The sequence below is a fragment of the Mustela erminea genome, chromosome 7 (genome assembly GCF_009829155.1).
Source record: "Mustela erminea isolate mMusErm1 chromosome 7, mMusErm1.Pri, whole genome shotgun sequence".
NCBI classification, from domain to species: domain Eukaryota; kingdom Metazoa; phylum Chordata; class Mammalia; order Carnivora; family Mustelidae; genus Mustela; species Mustela erminea.
The window spans coordinates 117,648,734-117,664,878 of NC_045620.1; the positions used below are offsets into that span (position 1 = coordinate 117,648,734).

General features: G+C 49.7%; 1 protein-coding gene and 1 long non-coding RNA gene across 3 annotated transcripts in view; one reads left to right on the forward strand and one right to left on the reverse strand.

Annotated features, from left to right (window-relative positions):
• The first annotated feature begins 432 nt into the window (after positions 1 to 432).
• On the forward strand, positions 433 to 4,194 carry LOC116596065. The gene is made up of 3 exons (XR_004287989.1): positions 433 to 879; positions 2,809 to 2,863; positions 4,111 to 4,194. It is a non-coding gene; the product is annotated as an uncharacterized LOC116596065 (long non-coding RNA).
• Positions 4,195 to 8,393: 4,199 nt separating this feature from the next.
• LBH (LBH regulator of WNT signaling pathway) overlaps positions 8,394 to 16,145 on the reverse strand; it is a 30,989-nt gene continuing 23,237 nt past the window's right edge. For both annotated transcript variants that reach the window (XM_032353061.1, XM_032353060.1), the window contains one exon: positions 8,394 to 10,279. In XM_032353061.1, the coding sequence (XP_032208952.1) occupies positions 10,091 to 10,279 (189 nt within the window). In that variant the 3' untranslated portion in view covers positions 8,394 to 10,090. The remainder of the gene's footprint in view (positions 10,280 to 16,145) is intronic.

Below are 16,145 nucleotides of genomic sequence, written 5' to 3' on the forward strand. Positions count from 1 at the left end.
CGATTCCTGGTGTCCTTCCTGGAAAACAAGGTTACTTATTCCCTCTAGCCATAAGGCCTGGTATTTTCCCTACATGCTCTCTACCGCCCCACCCCTTGCTTCGTGGTCCTTCTGAAAGGGGGGCTCTCCCAACACTGGTCCCCTGAGCAGTTTCAATAGGGCAGGTGTGTCCCTAATGGGTACAGAGTGCAAGATTCCCTTGATGTGAAAGTGGCAGTGGTCAGAACAACAGTTACCCTTTGGAGTAAGGCACAGCAAAGGGACACTCAGAAGCCTTCTGGGGCATGCTAGCACTCTAGATCTAGACCTGGCGGCTGGTTTTGTGGGTGCATACCTCACTGAGCTATTCACCTGGGAATTGAGCACTTTATGTAAATTATACCCCAATTAAAAACAAAGAGCCAGTGGTGCTCGCAGCAGGCCCCAGGGGAATGAGACGTTCAAATCACTCGAGCAGCAGGAGCTGGGGGAGCACGGAGGGTGCTAAAGGAAAAATGGGGTGGAGGGGGAGAGAAGGGGAGCCAGAAACCCAGATAGACACACGCAGATTAAGGTGGTCAGAGAAGGTGTTTACAGGAAGAAGTCGACCCGAATTCCAGGCAGTTGAATTAGTCCTAGGAGGAAAGGGTGGGGTTTGGCTTCCAAGTAGGGTAACCAGTTTGCCCAGGACTCTTGCTTTGGGCACCAAAGGTTCTGTATTCTGGGAAACGTCTCAGGCCAAGGCAGTGGGACAGCTCAGCTTTCTGCTCCCAAGGCCTGGCGCTGGGCAGGGGTGGGGAGGAATGGAGTGGACCCAGGAAGTAATAGCCACCACCTTTGAGACCCTCCTGTTTCTCCAACAGCCTTCTGTCCAGTCTCCACCTTCACCGCGCCCATCAGGTTAGTGCACAGTTGTTGATTTGCTTATTGGTATTTTCTTGGCTCTGAGCCCCTGGGGGTATGGGCGAAGCTTCCTTGCCTTTGCACACTATTCTAGCTCTGCTCCGTGCCCCTGCACCAGTGCTGGGGGGTGGGCGCAGGTTTCTTGAACTTTTTGTGCCACAGAGCCTCCCGGCAGCCTGAAGACACCTCAGAAGAATGCTTTCCATGCACAGGATCGGATGGGGAGGGTCACACAGAACATCTATGACGCGGAGAGACTGCTGGCAAAAGATTTTTGTATGGGCATTTGCAATCAAATCACAAACGTCCTCCTCCACGAATGCTTTACCTACTGGAACCCAGCAGCGTGTGGGGTGCCAGAGTGCTCAGGACGATGAATGGCCGTTCGTGACCACGCAGCGACCGCACCGCGGAAGGGGGACTGCCTGCGATGTCCGCTGGTGGCTGTCCCAGGTGCCACCTAGCTTGCTGTGGCGGGCGGCCCCCACTCCCACCAGGAGGGAATGCTGAGTTTCACTTAGTAGTTCATGAAAATAGAGGGGTAATTTCTGGCCCATCCAAGTTCACCCATACGCGTGAATTCTACCCATGTACTGCAGGCGAAAAAGCACTGTGTAAGTGTAGGAAAGGCGGGTGCAAACTGTAGAGTGCAGGGCCCTGGGAGTGCTCTGAGCCCTTGAGGGACGTGGGTGCTTCTGGGATGGGCACAGGAGGCTGAGAAGCAGGCTCAAACCGGATTATTAGCCGACAAACCTTGAGGCCAGAAGCAAACAGGGGAGCCCAGTCTCTGTATCTCAGAGCTGGCTGCCGGTTCTCAGTAACAGGCTTCATGCTAATAAAAATAACATTTGGCGTGACCCTGGCCTCCTCCCTCCAATGCTGTGTGGGAGGAAAGATGGCTGGCAGAGTGCAGGCCCAGGGCAGCCGGGCAGCCGGGGCTCTGCAGCCTGGAGAGAGTTCTTTGGGGACCAGGGGGAGAAGCCTTGGGGTCAGCCCACCACCTGGCCAAGGGAGAGGCTTTGAGGGCCGCTTGGCAACCTCATCCCTGAGGCCTCCCTGAAGAGACCCCGTGGAAGACCAGCTTCAGGGAAGCCCCCCTAACAGAGACTCCCCCTGGGAGAGGTGGTACAGTCAGGCCTCCACGTCTTACCAGGAGGTGATTATTTTTTATATATCTCACCCTGTGCACGAGTACAGGAGACCAGAGACCCTGGGGGAGGGAGGGGTTTGCTGGCCCAGCCCAAGCGACCTCCAGCTGGAAAACTGCCTTCTAATTAGCAATCAGGAAATCAAGGCCTAGCACGGCGCCAAGCAGCGTGACCCCAGCCGTAGCCTGGTGACATCTCCACCCTCTAGACAGCATGCCCTGCGCTGCACATCAGGGCTGCAGACCCCACGGGTTATTTTTATCTAATGGTGCTATTGTTGGTCGTTGAGTAGCTGCTGCGGTGGGTTCCAGCAGCCGTGAGCTCGCAGGGACGGTTTCCTGCGTCGCTTCCTCTCGTAAGGTTCCCTCCCTCCACCAGGGCTCACAGGCAGGCCACCCCCAAGGGCTTCTGGAGCCTGGCCCTGGCCTTGGAGGCAGCCAAGGGCCTTCCCTGGCTCGTCCCCCCTCTCCCCACCACGAGAGTACCCCAGCCTCTCTCTCCCTGTGCAGAGAATGGGGGCAAAGCTAGTTCTTTTAGGTGACTCTCACACCAAGCAAGGCTCTAGGAGATAAAAGCACTGCTTTCTAGCAAGCCAGCTAGCTCTCCCACTGTTTAGACTGTGACTGACAGCAAGAAAAAGGTCTTTGTTTTTCCTAACCGGGGACACACATCATACCTCCGTAGGAATGAAAGGTTTCAAGGAAGAACCATCTTCCCGTGTCTGGGGAAAAAAAAACTCTGATTTTTTTTTTTTTTTTACCCCTCTGTTCTATTCTAGTTTTTCCTGTTTGAAGATTCTGGTTGCAACCCAACTAAATCAATTTCACAACCCAGTAAGGATTCATGATTCAGTTTGAAAAATATGGCACAAGATACCTCTTTCTGGAGCTGGTTCTCTTTTCTGAATGAAAGGCGCTGGGGGTTCTGGAGGTCCTCTGAACCAGGCACTGCCCTGGTTTGGAGTTCTGTTCATTTTGCAGAAAAGGAAGCTGAGACTCCCCAAGCCTGAGTGGCTTGCCCATGAATCAGCCCCGGGGGGGACATTGACAGCATGGAAGACGGCAAATGCTGCAAATCAGGGCTTCCCCCCGCCCCCGCCCTTGGAAAACCAGCCCTTAACACACTTACTGTGCACTGGTGCTTCCCACCCTGCTCTTTCTGGTTCCACAGTCAGTATATCTTGAAGCCTTCTGACCTCAGCTTCCTCATCTGTAAATAACATTAAAAAATGCCCACTTCATGGGAAAAATTCTATTCACTGAAGAAAGACAGTCTGGTAAGAGGGACAATGACTGGAAGGAAACAAAAATGCAAATAATTATTTGCCTCTGTGATGGGATTTGAAATGGGGTCCCAAACTCCACTATCTTGTGTTATTTCCATCACTGCTAAATGAAATTTGGGGGTTGGGGGAAACACACAAATACAAAAAACAAAAAACACTTTGCAAAACTATTGAGAATTAGAATAAAGGCAGCCTATAGCCCAGCTATGAGCGGTGTAAACGGAAGAGGGAATTCGTGTTTTTTCTAATTGGAAATAGCAAAGAAAGTATTGCAAATGGATTGCATTTCAAAGCAGGACTGTCTATGCAGACAGAAGAGAGAAAGGAGTATTTTGATAAATATTCTGATTCCTAGACTATACTGACAAATATATCCTACACTAATCACTAATTTTCAAAATTCTAGAATAAGGGCTTTACAGCTTCAAATTTATCCAGTCCCGTGCAATGGTTGCCCCCCTCCCCGTCTGACGGATTCCTCAGCCTGGTGACCCCCCGGAGTAGAGTCTGACTGGAACCTTCTCCCGTTCGTGGCCACCCTGCTCTCTGAGGCCACACAGGAGTCTGTATCCTCATCCTCGCCATATTTATAATAATAATGGCTGTATTCATTTCCATGGTGGCTGTCACAAATTACTACTAATTTTATGACTTACCACAAACTTAGTATTTTCTCGCGTTAGAAGTCAGAAGTCTGGAATGGGTGTTGCTCAGCTAAAATCAAGGTGCTGGCAGGGCTGTGTGCTTTCTGGAAGCTTCAGGGAGAATCTTTTCCTGGTCTTTCCCATTTTCCAGGGGCACCCACATTTCGTGGTTAGTTGACTTTCCTCCATCCTCAAAGCCAGCAGCATTTCACGGAGGAACCTCTCTCCGACTGGGGCACTCACGCTTCTGCTTCCCTGTTTTGTGATAAGGACCATCGCAATTCGATTGGGCTCAATTGGATAATCCAAGCCAGTCAGCTGATTAGCAGCCTTAATTCCACCTGCAACCTTAATTACCACTTTTACCATGAAACACAGCACATTCGCAGGTTCCTGAAATTAGGATGTGGGCATCTTTATTCTGCCTACCACAATGGTTAACATTTTGAGTGCTTCCTATGTACCTGGTAGAGTTCTAAGCATGTTACTTATAAAGATGTGTTTAAATCTCACCACAGCTCTGTGAAGTAGGAATTGATTTCATAGAGGAGGAAAGTGAGGCCCGGAGAGCAAAACCAAATTGCCCAAGGTCACACAGCTAGTAAGAGGCAGGGCTGAGCTACAGATTCAGGAATCCAATCTCCAAGCCCATTCTCTGAAGCCATAATCACATTTTAGTAACTGAAGGATAGATGTACAAATAAAATTCTACTTAGCTTAATCCTCACTTGATGATCTAGAAACCCCTACAGAATGTGACAGTGCCTCAGGTCAATTAATAATGACTGTAATTTGCCACTGATCAGACAACTTTGGATGAGGTGACCAGTGGATTTCCAGGAGCTAGGATGTCCTATAAGTCTGCTTCCTTCCCCAGTGGGCTTCTCACAATGGGCAATAGTGATTCTCCACTCTGCTCTGTGGTATCTGACCTCAGCTACTTCTCTTTCCCTCTATTCCAGCCATGCTAGCTTCACAGACATCCCTCAAAAAATCAAGTTAATTTCTACCACAGGACCTTTGCACTCACTATCACCCCCACCTGGAATCTCTCCCCAGTATACATAAAGCTCAACCATCACTTCAAATAGGTCTCTGACCAAGAATCACCTCTTTAAAAAGGAGCTAGAAAACAGGCCCATCTTAGTGGGTGGTGTCTCCCTCTTCCCTCTCCAATATTTTGGTGGAAAGAAGACAAGACATTAACATTCTCTTCTTTTTCCTGCTTTCTCTCCCTCATGGTGATGAACATGGAGTTGCATTTGCAGGAAAGGAGGGGTCTTCACCTTGAGGTTTTCCTTGACTGTATGTGTACAAATGATCCTGAGCAAATAGCAGGGGACAGAAGGCAGGGACTAGTTTCTTAACTGCCAGATCTTTAAAGGGAAGAGAGAAAAAATCTTGACTTACGGAGCACCTACTGAGTGCTCAAAATTTCCTAGTACTAGGAAAAGAATGCTGTGGTTGCTAGACATTAAGAAATTGGTCCAGATTACATGTGGAGGGACTGAGTAGGCCTTGAATGCAAGTCAGCCTGAATAACACATCAAGGTTACTCATCCTTTACAGAGAGAAGTGAACTGGGATAAAGCAGGGACAGCATTGAAGCAATTGGCCATAGGGGAGGAAAAATTTTTTTTTCTCTAAATGAGTAATTATTCTATTTAGAAACTCACATGGAGACAATGGGAAACAGAAGTGAAGACTTTGTTTCTATCCCCAGGAGATATTTGCATATGATACACAACTGTTTTAGCACCACATGTAGAAAAGACTTCTTTCTCCACTGAGTTGCCTTGGCACTTTTTGTCAAAATCAATGCACTATATTTGTGTCTATTTCTGGACTGTCTGGTCTGTTCCACAGATCAATTTGTCTGTCTTGATGCAAATACCAAACTGTTTTGATTACCGTAGCTTCATAATAGGTTTGACGATGAGATTTGGGTCCTCTAACTTTGTTCTTTTTCAAAGTTGTTGTTTTGGCTATTCTAAGTCTTTTGTGTTTCCATATGAATTTCGGAATCAGATTCTCAATTTCTGCAAAAAAAAAAAAAAAAAAAAGCTAGCTGGATTTTGACTGTTGAATTTATAGATCAATTTGGAGACAACTGCCATCTTAACAACAGCTAATCTTCAGATTCATGAACATGGTATACCTGTTTATGTAAGTTTAATTTTTCTCAACAGTGTTTTGTAGTTTTCACTGAATAGATTTCGCACATCTTTTGTCAGATTTATCCCTATACCTCATATTTTTTATGCTCATGTAAGTGATAATTTAAATTTCAATTTTTAATTGTCCATTGCTAGTATATAGAAGATAGCTGAGTTCTGTACATTGATCTTAGATCCTACAACCATGCTGAACTCATTTTGTCAGTTCTGGTAGGTTTTTTGGTTTTTTTGTTTGTTTGTCTTGGGGAAGGCTTTTTGGTGGATTTTTGGTGGGGTTTTGGTGGATTTATTTTCCTATATAGATGATGTTATCTGTGAATAAAGACCATTTTATGAAGGGTTATCTCTAAGAATGCTGTGTTCTAATAAACTCCATCCTCAAGCTGTTGGAAGGAAATAGAGGGACAATCCAGGATGAGAATGACACAAGGCTACAAGTTATTCTTAGGGCAGCAGATCTGTAAATCTGATGGTTTTATTTAGGCTAATGTTAAAATGGACTCATATTCTATTAATCCTGGGAGACATCCTCAGCACAGATCACTTGATTATCTATACTCACTAGTTATGAACCCAGATATGGGCTAAGTAAAGGCAAAAATATCCAGCCTTAGGTTGGAAAATGTCAGAAAACCCTTTCCACAAAGCACCATCTCTTTAACTCCCACCTTCATGAGGCCTCCTTCTTGAACTCTGGGCCTTCCATCTTGTCCCCTCCAATCCCATCTCCACAGAGATGGCATAAAAAAATGTAAATGATACCATTCTATGCCCTGCACCTAGAATAAAATCCAAACTCTTCACCCAGGCATTAGCAGCCCTCCTGCCACTCCTTCCCCACCCCCACTAGCTAAGCTCATCCCCAGCCTCTCTGCTATTAGTGTTCTCTCTGTGCACCTCACCCCCTTCTTCGGAGGTCCATCTTGGCCCTTCCAACAGATACTCTCAGGGCATTCTATTTTTCCTGTGTGGCCCTTACCATCCTTGTCATTTACACTAAAGCAACGCAGTGAGGGCTGGGACCACGGTTAATGGCGTTTATCTCAATCTGTGAATGATGCCTGACAAATCATAGGCACTCAGTAAATGTTCTGAGTGGCTACGAGAGCTCTTGTTAGCTGTATACAAGCCCATCCACTCCTCCCCAAGAGTCTTGGTGAATGACCTTTTAAGATATCATGGGTGTTTGTCTTCTCTAAGAAAGGTGACTTAAAACTGTGGCTGGGTGTTGAAAGCTCCCCATGATTCTAAAGAAAAAATAATAATAATTAGTGCTCAGCCCATATCCTAGCCCATTGAAATTCAAGTCTCTGGGGGTAGAATCCAGATAGCTGTACTTCTTAAAAAGCTTTCCTGGTGATTCTGATGTACATCTAGGGTTAAAAAGTGCTGGCACAGAAGGGAAGGCTGCTTTCATTCAGTCAAGTGACTAAAACCCATGGATGGACTCACCCCGGAAGGGCCAACAGGCAAGACACATCCAGAACCTCACCTGGATCTTCTCCTGACTCAGCCTCCCATGAACGAGGCATCTCAGGGCTGTGCTCTGCCACTTCCAGCAGAGGTGGAAGAAAGAAGGGAACTAGACCAGAATGGAAAGCATTTTCAAACTTTATTTACAACTGTCACAGTGACAAAAAGTAGTTTGGAAAAAAAAAAAAAAAATGCTAGTTTCTCCCTGAGCCTCAAAAAAGAACAGATAGAAGTTACAGGAGGTTCATCTTACAACAGGCATTTTTACTGAAATACTATTTTTTTTATATGATCAGTTAGAAATACACACAAGTTACTTAAAAAAAAAAAAAAAGAGGCCAGACAGGAGCTCAGCCACTTGTCCAGGAGTGGCTGGGTCCCACCCACAGGCTCGCTGCTGCAGGTCCTGACTCGAGCTGTCAGCCCCCGGCCTGCTCGGACTCCAAAGGGTCATACGAAGGTGTCTAGCGACCGACAAAATAACAAGTCACCCCCATAAACACACATATACACGAAGTAGATTTGTTATGCAGTTTACAAGCACGTTCCCATCACACGGCAAGACCAGGACAGATGAGAGGGACACAGAAACACAGGATTTTAAAAGGCAAGAGTCCATCCACGAAGGGAGGCAGGTGCAGGAGAAGAAATGCTGCTGTGAGGGCATAGGAAGGAGGGAGGAGTCTGCGCAGCCAGAACAGGACCAGCGGGAGCACGGGAGAGACACCCGGGCGGAGCAGGCTGCAGGCCTCTCCCAGCCCCAAGGAGCTGGAAGAAGTTATTGCCATCGGTGTGTGTAACACAAGCAGACAACACGGGTGGGAAGGGGGCGGGGAGGGGCGAGCGTCAGCTTCCCAGAACCAAATCCTGCCACGATGTCAATCACACACCCTCCTCCTGCCCCAGATCCCCCCAACCACACCAACCTTGAGGTATTAAATACAGCTCTATACACAAGTCCCAAACTGGGGTCAACCCAGACCTACGGGAGAGCTGCCAGCATGCCTCCGTGGGCCCAGTTCAGCCTCCGGGAGGCTCTGGAGCTCAGCTCTCAGCTGCACACTCGTGCTGAAAGCCAGAGAAGGTTCCAAGAGTGCGTCCTGCAACCGGCTGCTCCAGATGGTTTTTAACTATAAGAAGCTGTAAGTCCAAGGCTAGCTTTCTCGTGCAGCTGTGCCCTTGCAGGGGACAAGTAGGGGCGGAGAGGGATGAGGACCAATGCTCAGTGTTCCCTGACCATGCCGTCCATCTACCTACGTCCAGAGCACAAGGAGAAACCAGGGGGATCTCATGACCCCTTGTTTCACACTCAGTCCCCAGGCTGCTGCATGAGAGCCCTGTTACCCCCATCAGATAATTCCCAGATCTAGGACCTCCCTTAAAGCTCAGCTTCCCAACAAGAAACAGAAAGAGTCTCCACTTCTCTCCCCTCAGCTCCCACCAGAAAAAGGGACCGGGAGCCCATGCGGGGGTGGGCACCACCGCGGGGCAGGCTGGGAGTCGCCTCCGCCTGACTGCTCGGCCCAGGGGCTACAGAGATGGTGCTAAGGAGAAGGAGGGCCGGCCTGGTAGAGCCAGGGCTCTGTGCCTCTGCTCGGAACAGAGCAAGCCTGGGGGGGCAAGGGGGAGGGGTCTTCATGTCAGCGTCCACCTCGGTGTCCCCACCAGAGTGGGAAATGCTCCCGCTCCTCCTAAAGGGCTGGGGGAGGGCAAAAGAATAAATCAGGAGAGAGAAGCTCAAGAGTGCTGCCTCTTAAGAAACCTCCAGAACCTGCCACAGCTGGAGCAGAGGCTGGAGGAGGAGCAGGGAGTCCTCCTTTCCCACGCTTGCCTCCGGCCGGCTTTGCAGACGCCGGTTTCTGCGGCTCTTCTTTCCCAGCCTCCCGTGAACAGACCAACATAGCTGACATAAAAGCAAAGGCTGGTGGTGGGCAGAGCTGGAGAGAGTGAGGAACGCGTTGTTTTCGGATACCCCAGCAGCCGCTGGCGGGCAACTTCCCAGAGGCCCCCCTCTGCTCAAGGCTTCCTTTCAAACGGGTATTTTATCTTCCGTCTCCTGTCTCCCATGGGTTCTCTTAACCTGAATGTTTCTTACGGGCGATGCACAACTCCCTACCCCCCTCCCCAGCCCCCCAGGGCCCCCTGGAATCCCGCGCTGCCTCTAGCCTGCGCCGGTTCAGATACCCATCTCGAAGACGCACCACCTCCCACCCCGCACCCCCCCACCCCTGCTCTAAGCGGCTTCCTTTCTCAGAAGGCCTTGCAAATGGTCGCAGAGGGCTCCACTGCCCAGCACGTTTCAAAAGAAGAAAAGAAAAGAAAAGAAAACCAACTCGGTGATTTGCAGGTGCAAAACGGAAGCCATCATTTGACATTTTCAGAACGACTGTGGCTCACTCCCTTCTTCCATCACAATGGGAAAGAACACAGTTCAGGGACAGATGCCGTCTGGTGTGGCCCCCGAGGGAGTCGACAGGGACTCTATTGCTCCTTGTTGTCTTTCTCTGTCTCTTCACAGTTGTCCGGCTCATCCTCCTGGACCAAAAACTCCTCGGGGGGCCACCGGAGCTCCCCGCTCTCCACCTCGCCCTCCGTGGGCTCCACCACGATGGACGGCAGACGGTCCTTGAGCTTGCAGCAGCGGTCAAAGTCCGACGGGTCGGGGAAGATCTAAAAGAAAAGCAGAGCGAGTCCCCATCACCTACAGTCCCCGAAAAGAGAAATCCCGTTCCTCTGTTGCACACACGGGGAGGACTGAGCGGGAGCCAGGGAACACACACATTCTGGGGCCCAGGAAACCGTCCCCCAGCAGACTTTAATCCTGAAGCTGCAAGTTTCCAGGGCAGTGCCCCCAAATCTGTGGGGTGGCTCTGTTCGTAGCTTTTCTTGTCTTTTACTTGCAGATAAAAGAACTTAAAATCACGTCAACCGTAGTACGCCGCACCTGCCTGCAGCCAGCACGTGACCCTGGCAGCCAAAAGCATGGCCACAAGCACCTTAGCACTGGCGCCCCCCACCCCTCAGGGTGACCATCAGTGACTAGGAGGAGCCAGTTTCCAGGTGTTCTACATACATCGTTGTGAACCAGTACAGTCGTGCTGAAAACACCTGTTGCTAATACTCTCTTAAAGACTCTCGGGTTTGAAGAAGGAGGTGGCCCAAACCATACAGCCTGGAAATGAGTGGTAGAGGAATGGATTCAAACCCAGGTCTGTCGGAGCCCCGTGCACATGGCCCACTAACACCCCGCCCCTCACACAGATGGGTCCTGATCTCGCTGCAACTCTTAAGTCAAGGCCAAATCAGGGTTGATCAGGGACATGTGCTCGCATGGCCGCAGTCACAGCGAAGCCATGAACAGAATTCTTCAGCTGTGAACAGCTCTTGGCTCCTTGGCGGTTCTACCCCTGGAAGTCTTTTCAGTCCCGTCAGCGAGACTGTTTTTTTTTTTTAACGCCTACTGTGTGTCCTGCCCAGCGCTGGGAGAAACCCCGCACCAGGCCATAAAATCAAGGGCCATGAGGGGCTCTGCGGATTCCCTGCATACACACTGCCCTGTGACTGCAGCTGACCCAATTCTTGGCCCAGCAGCTTAAATACTTAATCCGATGGGCTGCTGGTCCCTTGCCATCCACAGCCTTAAGTGACAGACCCAAGAGCGGGAGAGAGGAGCCTCTGTCTGGGACACTGAGGCTCACAGGACACAGACATTGAGAGCCACGTGGTGCCTTCAAGGCCATCTCTTCCAATGTCTCCATTTGGTAGATGAGGAAACCAATGGCCAGAGGGGACAGGAGGTTTGCTCAAGGTCACACAGCCTGTTAATGGCAAGAGAAAGGAAAGCAAAGTCGGGAGTGGGGGGAGACAACATTTGCAAGTGAGCCTGGGCATTGCCTGAACAAGGCAACGATCAAGACAGGCCCCCAGCAATGGGCAAGTGTCCTGTATTCTCAGGAGGGAGAAGAAATGTCTCCTACAAACTCAGGCCTTCACAGCTCCTGCGGTGCCCGATCTCCCTGCACCCCAGCCCCGAGCAGTGCTGGCTCAGCCACAGACCACGTCACAGGCCATGTCACAGGCCACATGGGGCTTTCGGGAGTCACGGGCCTCAACAAACCTCCCCAATCCCTGTGGACAAGTGATTATTAACCATTTATCCAATAAAGCCCTATTGCTGGGATTAAGCCTTAAGCCAGCTGCACAACCCAGCATCATTAAAGACTTAACAGGCTCATAAAAAGTATGGTAATGGCAGCCGGGAGGAAAATGAACCAGAGGAGGGGCTAGACGAGTTGGGGCAAAAGTAGACCCCCACTCCAACCTTTCTCTTCCTGATGCAGCCGACCTCGTGGTTCTGCCCTGGATCTATGCTGGGCACACATATCTGATGCGCTGAGCAGGGAGAGGGTCAAGTCGTCTATTTGGCCTGTCCTCACTGCTCCTCACTGGACCTGGAGCCCCTCCATGGGGGTGAAACACAGGTACCCTCCACGCACGAGCTTTGGGAGTGAGGAAGGGGAAACCCAGCAAGGGGAAAGCACACTACAGTTTGCAAAGCTCTTTCAGACCTCACCTCACATAGGCCTGACCACACCTGAGAAGCAGTGAGATCCTGGGCTCTGAGGGACACATGGAAGGGCCAGGATTCAAACCTAGATCTGCTGTTTTCAGGGCCTCGGCCTTTTGAAAAGTGAATGGATGCCCATTTTACAGATTGAAAACTGACCAGGGAGAGTGGGCAAGACTTGGTGTCAACTGCCGTCCAGCTCAGGTGCCAGGATGACCTCTGGGCAGCTCAGCCTAAAAGATGTGCTTCCTGGTCTAGAAGATAAGATTCCTGGTCTAGAGAGTTGTTCTAAATCTTCCAGACCTGCAAAAGAGCTATGAAATGTCAAAAGGAGTTGGGACACCTGGCTCAGCGCAGACCTTGGCCCCTGCCTCTACCCTCTGACCTACCTGCCTCTACCCTCTGACCCACCTGTGACGTCCCAACAACCGGATTCTATGATCGCCCGAGCCAAGGAAGAGCGAAAGGGACAAGACACAGGGAGACCAGCTGTAGGAAGATGAGAAGCATGGTGGGAGTGGAGAGCGTGTAATTTTGTTTCAGGCTGGGAATAGGTCTTTAACTAAAATTAGGGGGTTAGAATGTTAAAAAGATGATGGTGCTGACGGAAGAGAAGCCAGGCACATTTGTTGGGCAGAAGCTCAACCTTCACAATAATCCTATTAAGTATTTAGTAGTGTGAGCCCTATTCTACAGAAGGGAAAACTGAAGCACAGAGAAAGCAAGCAACTTATTCAAGGCCACACAGCTAGGAAGTGGCTGAATGGGGACCTGCCCTCAGACCTGCAGGACTTCAGATGAGGTGCTCATTGGATAACACACTGCGTAGAGCCACAGACCCCAGGTCCTCACTGTGTCCTTGACATCACTTCCATAACCCCAGTCAGGTCCTCTCAACCGCCCGTGACTCAGTTTCTCCTTTTGAAAAGCAAAGCGACCTTCGTGTCTCACCAGATGGGTACAAATTCTTGGCAGACACAAAGATGAGAAAATGCTTTGAGGACATATGCTGAATTAAAATCGGAATGTCCTCTTTGGAGCTGTATCAACAAGATGACAGTAAGTATGCATTCAGTAAGCAAGAGGTGGCAATTCTCACATGGTAATTAAAATAACTCCAAACAATGCCTTCCCTACCAGGAGCTGCACAATTAAGTCTCCTAAGTCCTTGGGGGGAAGGCTGGGCATTGAATTTCTGATACTGCTCAGTTGCTAGAGAACTTTGCTCCCTGAATTGCTCAAAGCAGGTGCCGTTAAACAAACAAACAAACAAACAAATAACTCTTTTTTTCTTGACAAAGTCTGCTCCCTGAATTTTAAAAAAAGCACTCTAATATTCTCACCTTTCCATCAAAGATTTTAATTTTGTATCCAATAATACCAATTGATGCCTCTGAAAACTGGAGCTCTCTCCCAAGACAAACAACATGCACCCGGAACCGATCAGCTTCTCATTTCCTCCCGTGCAGACAGAAAGCCTTGCAAAGTGTGGCTGAGTATTCTGCCGGCACAATCTTATCTCCAACAGCTGCTTAAGAGGCTGACCCTAAGGAGGTTGAGATTTTTCCACTAAGTCATGCTTTTTAATCATCTAGGCAGAAAAATGAGAGGTTGCAACTGCAGTGTGACGGGGTAGGGAGGCAGTGGAAAAAAGGACTCAAGTCAGACTTGCCAAGCACATGACAGGTAGGGCTGGGGCGCCAGGCCAGCCTGGCGTGCTTTCTGCCTGCAGGAGCTGGCAGGGAGTAACGAACTGCCCCCGGTCCAAAGAGAAACTGCTTCTGGTTAAACCTCTTACTCCAATGTGCCCCTTCTCTCTGCAGTGGGGAAGGGCAAGCAAAAAAATAAATAAATAAAAGAAGAAGAAGGAAAAAAAAAGAATCCTTTTCTCTTCCCTCTGCAGCCAAGACTCCCCTCCAAGAGGTCCAGAAAGGAAGTGGAGAGGCTCTGAGAAGCATTTTCCACCCTAACCCCCACCGAGGGCAGGGCAGGTCTGGAAGCATCCATCCCCAGCTGTGGTTTTCTCAGGCCTACCCTGCCCTCCTTCTGCCAACACTGGATTCCACATCCAGCCACCCAGCTGTCCTATGCGGCTGCCAGGGCTGAGGGCTTGGATGAAACTCATGGATGCCCAGTTCCTTCCTTTACAAAGGGAGTGAAGTCTCAAAGATCCTACACACCGTTCTGGCTGGGTCCTGCATGACCCACTGCGTGGGGACGGCAGGCACGCAAACATGGCGCTCATGAATCTTATAGAGGACATGTCTTCTGAGGCATCCTTGGCCAGGGGGGGCCTCTAACCCCAACAGGCCCTGACATTTTGGGAACTCACATGGGTTCATTTGAAAGGTCAAGGGAGCTTTAGAACCTTCCATGAGAGAGAGATGGTCCATGAGATGGAACTGCGGCTGCCAATATACTGGCATTTCTGGCTGTGTGGATTAGAGCTGTCCACTAGAACTTTCTATGACAGTGGAAATGTTCTTTAGCTGCACAAGCAGTAGCCAGTGGCCACAGATGGCTACTGAGCACTTGAAACAACAAGATAAACTGTTAATTTTTTTCTCTAACTTGTATTAATATAAATTTATCTGATATATGTAAATACAAAATAAATTTAAGTGTAAATAGTTGCGTGTGGCTAGTGGCCGCTGCATTGGGCGGTGCAAACACAAACAGTTAAATATGAGGACCATGAAAAGAGGGTTGTCCAGAAAAACCGTCAGGAGGTTTGGCCAATGGGCCCTCATGGGCAGAGCCTCATGGCAGAAAAAAGTCGAGCTGGGGTGGGGGGGTGAGGAATTAGTCAGAAACCTTTTTGCTTAAGTGTAAGAGCTGCTGGTCAGTCAGCTCCTATTTCACCCGTGGAGGGGGAATTGAAAGGTAATAGCAGATCTTCAAAGGCCTGAAATTTGGGGGCCTAGCTATCAACTGTCTGCCTCTAAGCCAGGTGACCTAACCCTCACTGCTTCTGCGGCGGGGAAAGAAGAGAGATGTCTGGCACCTGGGATGGAAAATGTGAGCAATTCTGGTTGAAGCGGCCCTCCCCTGAGTGCACATATCCCTCAGCCATCATCCCTGACAAACAACTCGAGCTGGCCACAAACTGGGCGGAGGGCTCAGCAAAGAGCTGAGAGATGCTAATAGGGAAAGCGGACACCAGCGGGAGCAGGAGATGAAAGGTGGCAAACTGGACACACAAAGGGCTCATTACCAGCTCTGCAAGCTGAGACCTCCGGAGCGTGGGCAGCTCGCTCCTCTTTGCCGGGCTCCCACAGAGGGATGAGGTGTGTTGGCGTAGGGTAGAGAGGGGAGACGGGGCAGAGGGCCTGAGGTGGATAACCAGGCAGTCCCCAAGGCACTGAGAGGGACCTGCCTCTGCACACAAAACCATGCAGTGAGCCTCTCCCCTCTCTGATCCCAGAGGGGGAATAATCAACCTCAAGCCTGTGATGGAAACTTGCCACGCCCACTGGTGGTAGACCAGGAGTCTGAAAGATTGGGCTTTAACTTTGCCCCCATGTCTTCTTCATTATCTCTGTGACCTTGGTCCAGTTACTGTAACTTCTCTGAGCTTCAGTAGCCTCCTGAGTGAAACAAGGAAGGGATTCCTACTTTATAGGATTGATTACACGTTCCTGCATGTTGAGTCCCAGCAGAGGACCCAAAGGCTCGAAGCTGCGGTGGCCCATTTCCCTCCTGTCTTCATCTACAGGTTGGGATTAATGTTAATTCCCAACTCATAGGGCTTCGGATAGGATCCAACATAGGTATGTGTGAACATGTTCTGTAAACTTTAAATTCTTAATGATGGCTCTCATTAAGTAACACTGGGGTCCCCAAGGAGAGTTAGAGTGAGGTCCCAATGGCTTGGACCAGGAGCAAGTAAGCAGCACTCCTGGGCTTGGGGTCAACAATTCTAGACCAGGTCCTTTGGAGGAATGTATTTGACTTCATCACTTCTCTCCT